This window comes from Gopherus flavomarginatus, chromosome 6 (genome assembly GCF_025201925.1).
Source record: "Gopherus flavomarginatus isolate rGopFla2 chromosome 6, rGopFla2.mat.asm, whole genome shotgun sequence".
Classification (NCBI taxonomy): domain Eukaryota; kingdom Metazoa; phylum Chordata; order Testudines; family Testudinidae; genus Gopherus; species Gopherus flavomarginatus.
The window spans coordinates 97,161,563-97,173,617 of NC_066622.1; the positions used below are offsets into that span (position 1 = coordinate 97,161,563).

The following is a 12,055-nucleotide window of genomic DNA, read 5'->3' on the forward strand; positions in this document are numbered from 1 at the left end:
ATCAGAAATAACACTGCAGCATAGCTAAGGCACAGCAAAGCCAGTCAGCATAACCCAGAACCAGGCACATAAAAAGCTAAAATTCAGACAACCAAGAGCACCATTTGTGGTGATTTTTTTTCCGGTAGGGTCATATGTCCACTAGGAACTACTCAGACAGAGCTTCTTTCACAAATGGCACCTTTGATAAGGGCCATCAGATGATAGTGAGTTTCAGTTACTACCAACCTGGATGGGATTCAACTCGTGACCAACAGGTGAAAGGCTCCACTATTTTTTCCCCAGCAAATCACTTTGCCAGCTCCTTCTCCCTCCACATGACAGGGACAAAGCCCTGTCACCTCACTGCCCCTTTTCCAGCACTAAGATGCATTCAAGGCATAAGAAGGCCTCACAGAACATACTGCAAAGACTCATTGGTGCCCACTCCAGAAAACATTTGGATTTGAAGTGAGGTTGGAAACCCTCAGAGACTGAGTGAATACATGCATTCATTCCCAGCTCATTCAGGCATTCAACTCTACTGATGGCTAGTTCCAAAGGGGAAACAAAAATAAAAATGAGACTCCAAACTCCTCCCTCTCTTTCTCTCTCTCTGAAGACTTCTATATCCTCTCAGCTTCTTAGCTCACTGGGAGGAGAGAAAAGACACTGCAGCCTCAGCCAGTGTCGCAATGAAAGCGGCTCTGTTCTGGGGTACTAGCTGCCTGCTATTGAGGCCTGTCTTCTTTCCCTCCTCACCATGGAAAATGTTACTTTACCCAAGCAGGCTGGAAACTTGCAGAGTGCAGCTCTGCTGCTGCTGTGTCCTTAGCCACATATACCAGCTGGGCGGGAAAGAGAAGAAAAGCCAAAGAAAGAGAAAGCAAGAGGCTTTCACAAGCAAGAGTTTTTTTCTCAAGAAGTGGGGCGAAGCAGTTTCCTGTTTTTTCTCTTCCCGGGTTCCCTCCCATTCCATGTCTCTGCCCAGCATCCAAAAAATGAATGACTTCACTTGCCCAGCTTCCTCTCGCCCAACCTCTTTCTGGTGTTTTTAGTCCACCAAAGGAGAGGAAGGACTGGCTAGTGAGAGCACAGTATGGAATAATCCTAGACTAGCAGGGAGATGGATCATAGCCAGAGGTGGAAAGACCTGTTAAGTTCTATACATCTGTGTCTTTCCAGTTAACAGTCTGAACGTCGCAAGAGGGAAAGGAGGTGAGATTCCCTTTCACATAGTAACACTCTTCCTTTGGAGCCTGGGGAACAGGAGGGATACATGCCTGAACTATGCTGCTGGAGTCTGGGATGTTCTCAGGTACACTGGCCTCATAACTGCTCTGGAGGAAGATAGGCCGATTGTCATTGACATCTAGTACAGTGATGTGCACGGTGGCTGTCCCAGTCCGCCTGTTCCCTGTGGGGCCATTGTCTGTGAAGAACAGAAAACACAAGGGGGTCCATCTCACAGACACGAAGCACATAGTTCTCTTGTCAGGTGTCGACTATTTGTTGAGGATTACATTTCTACAAGATGAAAAGCCCTTTCCTCTTCTTACGCCAAGAGGTGGGCTCCAATTCTGCCACACCTTCCACAGGGAAACAGACGATGGCATCATAAAAAAATGAACACACACCTATTTTCTACATGGAGTGACCAATTAATCACCCATTAAACAGAAACTGTGAAAAGTAAGAGGCCAACTCTCTTTTCTTCTTCACCTTCTCTGCAATTTCAAAATCCATGCAATTATTTTTCCTTTTTAAGGCAAATGTTCTTTTTTAATTAACCAAAAGAAAAAATAGGAAAACAGTATCAGATGCCCAACTCTGATGCAGCAGCATAAATCAATATGCATGACAATGCAGGAAACAAAAAGATGGCATGAAAATGAGTTTGGTTTCAAGACTCCAAGGGTTACCATGAGCAATGAGAAATAAGAATTTAACATGCTTTAAAAAACATACCTTAACACTTATCAGTTTTAAATACAGCATACTGGGGGCCAGGAGACAACATGGAAAGACGGACACCCTGATAACTGCCTGAGGATCAATGCTTATCCTTTGTTATTTCAGAAATGGTCACTAAATATCCAGCTGACTTGTATTATCAAGTGCCAATGTAACCCTACATGGGGTTCTTTGGAGACGGGAGGAGATAGAGGAGTTCCCTCTGCTTCTGTAGCTAGAAGAGGACCAAAATCCATACGAGGGAGATAATATTATCCACAGCTGCAAACACTGGGAACGGCTGGTCTCATATTGTTCCGCCCCCTCATCTGCTTTTCATGTGCATTCCAACAGTTTTGTGGTCTATAGAAAATTCCTACCTTGTGATTGATCTCCCCTTCCAAAAAATGCCAAGGTTCCTATAAACTAACACAGCACTGTAAGCCCTTGGTGATCCTGGCCAGAAAATAGTTGGCACTGAGTCCCTTTGATCATGCCAGCTGGCTCCACAGTGTCAACTGGCAGTAAGCGAACCAGGTTTTGGCCCGGCACTTCCAGATTGATTTTGTTGCACCATAACTTCATAGTGAATATTTTCATTACAGCAGGATACACAGTAACAAGAGATTGAACTGTTTCCTTACCTGAGGGAGGGCTTTTTTCCCCCCAGATCACAGTAGAGCAGTCCAGGAAAGCCCTGGACTGAATGAACACAAATAAGGAATCCCTCTGCCACCCAGTAAAGGCAGGTCCCTCCACACTGGGGCTGAGATATATTAACAGAAGTGGGATATGAATCATTACTATTAAAACACATCTACTGACATTGATTTACATGGTGCTGGCAGACAGTTCTCTCTCTCTCTCCAATACACCCCAAAGAAGACTTGTATATAACCTAAATTGTTTGCTTGAATAACAGAAACAAAAACTGAGGGAAATCCTTACCTATGGCCTCCAGAACTAGGGTATATGATGCCATAGTTTCTCTGTCGAGATTCACTACTGTTCTGACCACACCATCTCTGAAGCCAACACCGAACTTACCATCCTGATTTCCACCTGCAGAAAGGCAAATGAAAATGTTTCAAAGACAGAGCGAGAAAACAGACACAAGTTAAAAAGTGACTGGAAACCTAACCTAATATTATTGGGAAAACACCACAGTAAAACCAATGAGTGCTTTCTAGTTATGGCTCAAACTAATGGATGACAACATAATTATTACACTGTTTGGCTCTTGAAAGCTGTTGAGAAGACATGTTTTTAAAATCATTATTGCACAACATTGTCTTGTACCTGTTCTGCCAGATCACAAGAAGAAAGCTGTCTCCAGGATACTGGATAAGGTAACGCAACCAAATTATGTCAACTGTATGAAACATAGCACGTTTCCCACAACCCTCATGACTCCCCAATGTAATGCAATTAGTTCAATCCCTCACTACTCAGTGCAACACATTGCTACCTAAGTAACAAACCAAATGTCACAATGCTATGGATTAATCAGTGCCAAACCACCACAGCATGACCTGATCTGTGACTCAGTCAGATATACCAGAATAACTCCGTATCTGCACTCTTTGGAAGAGGATGGGAGTGTCTTATATGGTAAAGAATGAGCAGGCCAGTAACTGCTAAAGTAAATGGCTCCCTTTTCCCCATCCCTCCAACTGCTGGCCGAGGGCCTTTATTAGACAGGTTACAGCTCAGCACAGGTTATAGGGAATGCTGTGCTAAGTTAAAAAAGTCCAAATGGACACTTTCGGCTTCTGAAAATAAGTGGGTCATTTCATACAGTTTTCATAGTGTCCACGGGGAAACACATATGTATTTTTTTCTTGCTGGACCATAAGGGCTGTGGGACAAAACACAGTGCAGCTATAGTAAGAAGAGTGATCATAATGTGATGTTACTGGCAGGGCCGTCCTTAGGATTTATGGTGCCCTAGGCGGGATTATTAAACTGGTGCCCCTGTGCCTGTCTTGCTCTTAGCAACACAAACATAAGCTTACACTACTGGAAAACTTGCCACATGCATTACTAAAAAATTATGTTATTAAAACCAGTTTAATTAAGCACATTGTAATGCTGATGGACTAGCACTAAAGAAGTAGCACTATAGAAAAAATTCTGATTTGACAGAATGATGCAAATAATATAATTTTTTTAGTTTATCAACATTTTATTGGAAATTTCTATGCAGAGGTATTGAAACAAGGATTTGGTTTTAATTAAAACAAACTTCCTGGCTTTTTTGGCTGCAAAATCAGTAGTAATGTCATCGTATGACAAAGACAAAGTGAAAGAATAGCAAGACCAATCAAGTGTTCCTGACTCCTTGTAGAGCGGAGATTGTTTTTAATGAGCTTTAGTTTTGAGAAATTCCGTTCTCCTGATGCTCCTGTTACAGGAATTGTCAGTATAATATGAGTGGCAATGTACACATTAGGATATATGTCAACAAGTTTGCTAGTATGAGTAAACTGTACAACGTCCATCATCGATTTTGCATGTGGCAACACTGATGACAGTGTACTCAATTCTTCATACAGTTCAAGTCCATTTAAATCAAAATGATCGCTGTGCTTCAGGAGGCTCTCCAGATCGGGGTCCCCAACGCGATGCTCGTGGGTGCCATGGCACCCGCAGGGGCCTCTCAGTGCACCCACGTACTGGCTGGCGGACGAGCATCCGCCAAAATACCACCGAAATTCAGCGACGATGCCTCTGGATGACACCGGTTGTCACCGATAAGCATCATCATCCAGAGGCGTCGCTGGAATTTGAATTTCAGCAGCATTTCGGCGGATGCTCATCCACTGCCACAGTGGGGACCACTGCTCTAGGTTCTTGCACTTTGTCATTAGTTGCTCTTGTTTTCCTATTTCATTGAATTTAGTCCTGCTCAGCCCACTACCAACTGAATGAATGGAACCCCAGGCCGACAGCAGGTTGAGTGGCTCAGCCAGGGTTTCAGCCACTGGCCTGCTCAGCCCACTGCCAGCCTGGGGTTCCTTGGGGGTCCCCAGGCCAGCAGTGGGTGCTGAGTGGGGCTGGTGGCCAGGACCCGGGTGGCAATGGGGCAGTAGCCGGAACCCCAGAGCAGTGGCAGGCTGAGCTGCTCAGCCCACTGCCTCATGCCATCAAAAATCAGCTCGTGTGCCACCTTTGGCACATGTGCCGTAGGTTGCTGACCCCTGTTCTATACATTAATAAGGAGAGGAGCATATTACAGTTGTTGGAGGGCTCTATTTAGCAGTAACAGGGCTATAGGAAAGTCAGTCAACGTTTTTTGTTTCTCTGATGAAAACTGGCCCACTCCCTTCCCCATACCAAACTTGTGAAAAATAATTGTCAACAACTTAATTTTCTGATTTTGGCTAAGATATTGATTTAAAAAAATATTGAAATTGAATTCAGGATTGTTAGCAAGCATTTTTGGCAAACAAATTTGTTAAATGACAATCTAAATGGCAATGCAGTACTGCTTTCATGCTTGGCTCACCCCCCAGCCTGCTGGTCCAACAGCTGCAATAGAGATTTGGGGTCCTGCAGTTTTCCACCTAATCCACCTCTTGGGGTGCAGAGTGGCAGCAGCAGCCGCAAACCCTTAGGTCTGATCACATGCCAATAGACGCCACTGCCAGCCCAATGGTGAAGTTAGCACAGTATCTGATCTCAGGGACGGGGCACCCATGGAGCCACAGCAGCTCATCCTGCCCTGTGCAGCTCCCCCCGGATGAGATGGATCACTGCCAGCCTGGGGGAGATATGTGCTCCCCAGCTAGGGTGACCAGATCCAGATGTCCTGATTTTATAGGGCCAGTCCCGATATTTGGGGCTCTGTCTTATATAGGTACCAATTACCCGCACCTAGGGTGACCAGACAGCAAATGTGAAAAATCGGGATGGGGGTGCGGGTGAATAGGAGCCTATATAAGAAAAAGACCCACAAATCAGGACTGTCCCTATAAAATCAGGATATCTGGTGACCCTACAGGTGAGTTCCTTCCCCAACCCCTTCCCAGAGATCCCAGCAGCCAATCCCTTCCCTCAGACTGTGCTGCATTCGGCTCTCTAGGACCCAGCAGCTCTGCTCTTACATGCTCTACAGCTTCCCGTCTGTCCGGGCTCCCGGCAGAGCGGTGCCCCCAGACCTAGTGGTGCCCTAGGCGGCTGCCTGTTCTGCCTATGGCTAAGGATGGCCCTGGTTACTGGTTTCTCTGTGTTTCCCTCTTCATGTCCAAGCCACATGTGCTCACTTTGCAAGTCAAAGTACTGGAAGGGATTTTTTTTTTTAACTGCAGGTGCAGAAAACTCAGCTTGGGATGTGAAGAGCAAGTTTTGGGGTTTATTTTTGCCCTTTTTCTTCACTTTCAGTATTAGAGATTCTGCAACTAGAATTCAACTGACTATTTTGGTGATGGTGCACAAGGCAGATTAGAATCCAGTTTGCTCTCTCATCACTCTGTTGGCTCTGCAGTATTAACAGAAATAAAAGCATGTTTGTTTCAGTAATGGGAGCAGATTTGACCTGGAAGGAGGATATAGTATTTTGTATAAGAAGGTGCTATTTTTACTGACATGCTTCCAACCATAAATGCACTTCAAATGAATTGTGCCTTATGATTTAGTCACATATCTCATGGCTACAGTAAGCCAGTCCTTTTGCTTTTATGATGCTGAGAGGGAAGATGTGGCAGAAGGAGAACTGAAAAGAGTTCTGGTTCTGATTTCAATCAAAACCATATGAGTGAGAATCAGAACGTATAAGAAGAATGCAGAGAAGTAATGCAGGTACAGCACTTCTTTCCCGGCTAAAGGACGAGACTACTCAATAGCTAAAGCTAATATAAAGTTAAACAAATTTGGGGCATCATCATCATTTCTGTACAGAAGAGGGCGATAATGCACAACATTTGGAACCTCTGGAGAAAGCTTTTTGGAAGCATGAACAACAAACTTTTTGTCTTGTATATCAGAACGACACAGCAAACTCTTCAGAGAGCACCATCTCCAATAACACCTACAAACACCACAACAACACTGCCATCGAATAGACAAGCGCCACTTCTGCAAACCAAAACATCCTTCTCCATCTCTCCCATACAGAACACATCAGCATATTCACACTCCCTCTAGCTCCTCTGTCCCCATGCCATTGCCAGCATTCCCACTAGTCCATGGGGGTGGAGCCATCTTAATAAAAAGTAGTCTCAAATGTCTATTTCCCCATCCCTGGGTGTCACTGGAAGTTGTGGCAAGCCACAGCTCATACCTCCCCTCCAGAGGGTTTGGTCTACTCAGTGCCAGGAATAGTTGGAGTTATGACAGGAGTATTCCAGAAAAACGGGAGTGGAAAGGGACCTGAATCTAACAGCTATATCAACGGTGCCCTATGAGATAGCAGGCGGCACATTTTCATGTCATCTTCCATGCCTGCCTGAATACAGCTCCCTTGGCAATGCTTCACCTGACCTTGCAAAGGAGACCAACAATTCCTGCTTCAAGCCCTCATGCTCATGTTGTGCAGACACATACAGCTGATTACGCTTTCAGGTTGATGAAGCATAGATAATTCTTAGCCTCAAACAGTTTTTCAGTCATTTGCAAAGCATCATAGGAAAATGTAAGCAAATCAGCCTTGCAAAGCAACAGCAGGATGAAAAGCCCCTTTGGCTGTCTGATTTGCATATGTTTTACCCACAGTGCTTTGCATCATGACTCTGGAACAGGTCTAAGGATGGATTGATGTTCTCCACTGCATAGAGATTAATGGCACAGTCAAGATATATCAGAGATAAGAAGGCATAGGAATATTTGGTACCAGTGATGAAGTAACTGAGCTCAGCATTCAGACCCACATCAGCGTCAGTGCAGTTCAGACGGATCACTTTGAAGTCCCGGCGTATGTTCTCAGGTAGGGAGATGTTGTGGACAGCTGGGAAGAATGTGGGGTTCTCATCATTCACATCCAGAACTGTAACAGACAGCAGAGGGTCAAGTATGCCCCTTGCCTATGCATCCAGTCTAGTCTGCTGTTCTTAAAAGGCCACTGCCAACTACCAAGCTTTCAAACAGATCCCTTCACTAGTGACTGTTCTGAACTTTCAATTTTTACAATTCCTTTATTGTTATTTATTATTTGTACTGAAGGGTTGCCTAGAGGCACCACTCAGGATCAGAGCCCCATTATGTTAGGTGTTGTACAAACACAGAATGAAAATACCATTCCTGCCCTGAAAGGCATACAAGAGTTTACAGTACTAGTAGATACTCAATCAGCACAGGACAGGAGATGTTCTGAGGGACAGACATACAGAGACAGTTCCCATTGCTTCCCAGGGGAGGAGGGAAGAGAATCTGGAGCCTACAGGTAGATGGCCTAGCCATCTCCTGGTGCATGGCAGAGAGGGTGCTAGGGCTATAGGTGCAGACAAAGACCCTTCCACACACTAGACTGAAGGAATTCTGGGGTTATTTCTTTTCTCATTTCTTAATTATGTTTATCATAGTCTCTAGCGACCACAATGTAATTAAATTTAACATCCCTGTAGGGAGAAAAATGCCAAAGAAATCCACCACCATAGCATTTAACTTTGAAAAGGGGAGCCACACAAAAATGAGGCGGCTAGTTAAATGAAAATTAGAAGGAAGAGTCACAAGGGTGAAATGCCTGCAAGCTACATGCAGATTATTTAAAAACAAGCAAAAATACACCAAACTGTAAGAGGACCAAAAAATTAAAAACTGCCACCGTGGCTAAACAGGAGTGTGAAACAGGCAATTAGAGGTAAAAGGGCATCCTTTAAAAACTGGAAGTGAAGTACTGGTAAGGAAAATAGAAAGGAGCATAAACTCTGGCAAGTCAAGAGTAAAAGTGTAATAAGGCAGGCCAAGAAAGAATTTGAAGAGCAACTATCTAAGGACAACAACAACAACAAACAACAACAAACAGCAAGTTTTATTTTTAAATACATCAGCAGCAAGAAGGCTGCTGAACAGTCAGTGGGGCCACTGGATGCTCGAGGTGCTAAGAGAGCACTCAGAGAAGACAAGGTAGTTGAAGAGAAGCTAAACTAATTCTTTGCATTGGTCTTCATTGCAGAGGATATAGGGGAGATTCCCACAGGTGAGCCATTCTTTTTAGGTGACAAATCTGAGTAATTGTTCCATACTGAGGTGTCAACAGAGGTGCTTTTGGAATAAACTGATAAATTAAACAGTAATAAGTCACCAGGACCAGATGGTACTCACCCAAGAGTTTTCAAGGAACTCAGATATGAAATTGAAGAACTACTAAGTGTTGTATGTATCCTATCACTTACATCAGCCTCTGTATCAGATGAATGGAGGGTAGCTAATGTAACACTTATTTTTAAAAGAGGCTCCACAGGCGATCCTGGCAATTTCAGTCTGCTAAGCCTAACTTTAGTACCAGGCAAGTTGGTTGAAACTATAGTAAAGAACAGAATTATCAGATACACAGACAAACAGAATATCCTGGGGAAGAGTCAACACAGCATTTGTAAAGGGAAATCACGCCTCACCAATCTATTAGAATTCTTTGAAGGAGACCACAAGCACGTGGACAAGAGTTATCCAGTGGATATAGTGTACTTGGACTTTTAGAAAGCCTTTAACAGGGTCTTGCACCAAAGGCTTCTAAGGAAACAAAGCAGTTATGGGATAAGAGGGAAGGTCTTCTCATGGATCAGTAACTAGTTAAGAGATAGGAAACAAAGGATATGAATAAATGGGCAATTTTCACAATGGAGAGAAGTAAATAGCAGGGTTCCCAAGGATTTGTACTGGGATCATAGCTGTTCAACATATTCAAAAATGATCCGAAAAAAGAGGTGGAACAGTGAGGTGACAAAATTTGCAGATGATATAAAATAACTCGAGATTGTTAAGTCCAAAGCAGATTGTGGAAAGTTACAAAGGGATCTCACAAAACTGGGTCACTGGGAGACAAAACGGAAGATGAAATTTAACGGTGACAAGTGGAAAATAATGCACATTGGAAAACATAATCCCAACTATACATACAAAATAATGGGATCTAAATTAGCTGTTATCACTCAAGAAAGAGATCTTGCTGTCATAGTGGATGCTCCCTGCAAACATCCACTCAATGTGCGACAGTCAAAAAAGCTAAAAGAATGTTAGGAACTAGTAGGAAAGGTATAGATAATAAACATCATAATGCCACTATATAAATCCATGGTACATCCACACCGTAAAAACTGCACACAGTTCTGTTCGCCCTATCTCAAAAAGATATATTAGAATTGACGAAGGTACAAAGATGGGCAATGAAAATTACTAGGAGTAGGAACAACTTCCATGTGAGAAGAGATTAAAAATATTGGGACTGTTCATTTTAGAGAAGAGAAGTTTAAGGAGGGATATGATAGAGGTCTATAAAATCATAAATGGTGTGGAGACAGTGAACTGGAAAGTGTTATTTACCACCTCACATAATATAAGAACTAGGGGTCACCCAATGAAATTAATAGGCAGCACGTTTAAAACAAACAAAAGGAAGAAGTTCTTCACATAATGCACAGTCCACCTGTGGAACTCATTGCCATAGGATGTTGTGCAGGCCAAAAAAAAAACTGGGTTAAAAAAAGAATTAGATAAGTTCATGGAGCACATGTCCTGCAATGGCAATTAGCCAGGATGATCAGGGATGCAACCCCATGCTCCGGTTATGTCTAAACCTCCAACTGCCAGAAGCTGGAACTGGATGACAGGGGATGGATCAGTCAATAATTGCCGTTTTGCTCATTCCTGCTGAAGCACCTGGCACTGGCCACTGTCAGAGACAGGATATGGGGCTAGATGGACTGTTGGTCTGATCCAGTATGGCTGTTCTTAGGCTTATGTCTGGCTATTAAGTAAACTCACATGAATTAAAACACTAGGTTAATTAACAAAAGGTCAGCTCTGAGAACGCAAGCCCCAAGCAAAGCAGAAATTCATTCCCCTTCAGGCAAAGAGCCGGGTAAACAGACTGTCCTTGCTGCACACCCTGAAAGGAACAGAAATGCCAGGGTTGTCAGAGCAATGGAAGAAACAAATCCACAAATCTAGGTTCCCCCCACCCCCACTGACAGTGCCATGCCTTCATTGTCTCAGTGCTCATGTCTGGGCACTGCTAGCATGAGCACCCAGATGATCTCACTTATGAGGAAGATATACACCCAAACCATGTCCGGACAGCAGTAAGAGGATAGCCCGCTCCCGATGTATGGCAGTGGGGATTCTGGGACTAAGGGTATGGAAACAACCAGGTCTAGGAAAGAACGCCAAGTGTTGGCATGAGTGTAACGGCCTTGGGATACCCAGCCCTGCAGTCACCTCTGACTGTCAGGGTGCTGGTGGAGCTCTTGGACGGTACTCCCGCATCACTTGCTACCACCCTGAGGTAATACTCGGAGATCCTCTCCCTGTCCAGCACTGCTGTGGAGTTGATGAGCCCACTGCTGCTGTTGATGAGGAAGTCCATTCGGGGCATGCCCACCTGCATGTGGTAGGTCACCTGCCCATTCAGACCCTCATCCAGGTCTATGGCCACCACCTAGTGAGGATGGAGAGGAGAAGCAAGCAGGAGAAACAAACCAACATATTAGAGCCTTTAATGTGTTGCCTTGGTCAAAAAAAATAAAAATACATAAATTTCAGACCCAGAGAGTGAGAGATTCCATTTCCCACAGACTCCGAGTTAAACACAAAGGGTACTTTGACCGTCACATCTGCTAGTGGTTACAGTACATAGAACCCATGCTGTGACAACACAGGGCTGCATGTGAAATGTACTCCCCTTGAGCTAAAGTATCGGTGTCACATCTGTGGGGAGAGGTTTCAGGAGTGGGAGTTCTTCTACTTAGCTCTTACAGAGAGTGCTTGGCAAACATTACCTAACCCCTACACAGCTCCTGGATGGCCAGTACTGATGTTTCCTTTCTGCAGATGGGGACATGGAGATACAGAGACAGCAAGTGACCTGCCCCAAGCCACAGCATGAGTCAGTGACAGAGCCGGGACCTGAGCTGAGAGCACACATCTCTCTCACAGAGAAAGGGGCCAGCGAGAGACAGAGGTTGGGTGA

General features: G+C 44.2%; 1 protein-coding gene across 1 annotated transcript in view; it reads right to left on the reverse strand.

Moving 5' to 3' along the window:
* Positions 1 to 12,055, reverse strand: part of CDH23 (cadherin related 23) — a 561,993-nt gene that overhangs the window by 143,664 nt on the left and 406,274 nt on the right. The window contains exons 24-27 of the mRNA XM_050959265.1: positions 11,305 to 11,524; positions 7,763 to 7,915; positions 2,881 to 2,994; positions 1,263 to 1,411 (exon numbers count right to left, since the gene is read on the reverse strand). Coding sequence (XP_050815222.1) covers positions 1,263 to 1,411; positions 2,881 to 2,994; positions 7,763 to 7,915; positions 11,305 to 11,524 — 636 coding nt within the window. The remainder of the gene's footprint in view (positions 1 to 1,262; positions 1,412 to 2,880; positions 2,995 to 7,762; positions 7,916 to 11,304; positions 11,525 to 12,055) is intronic.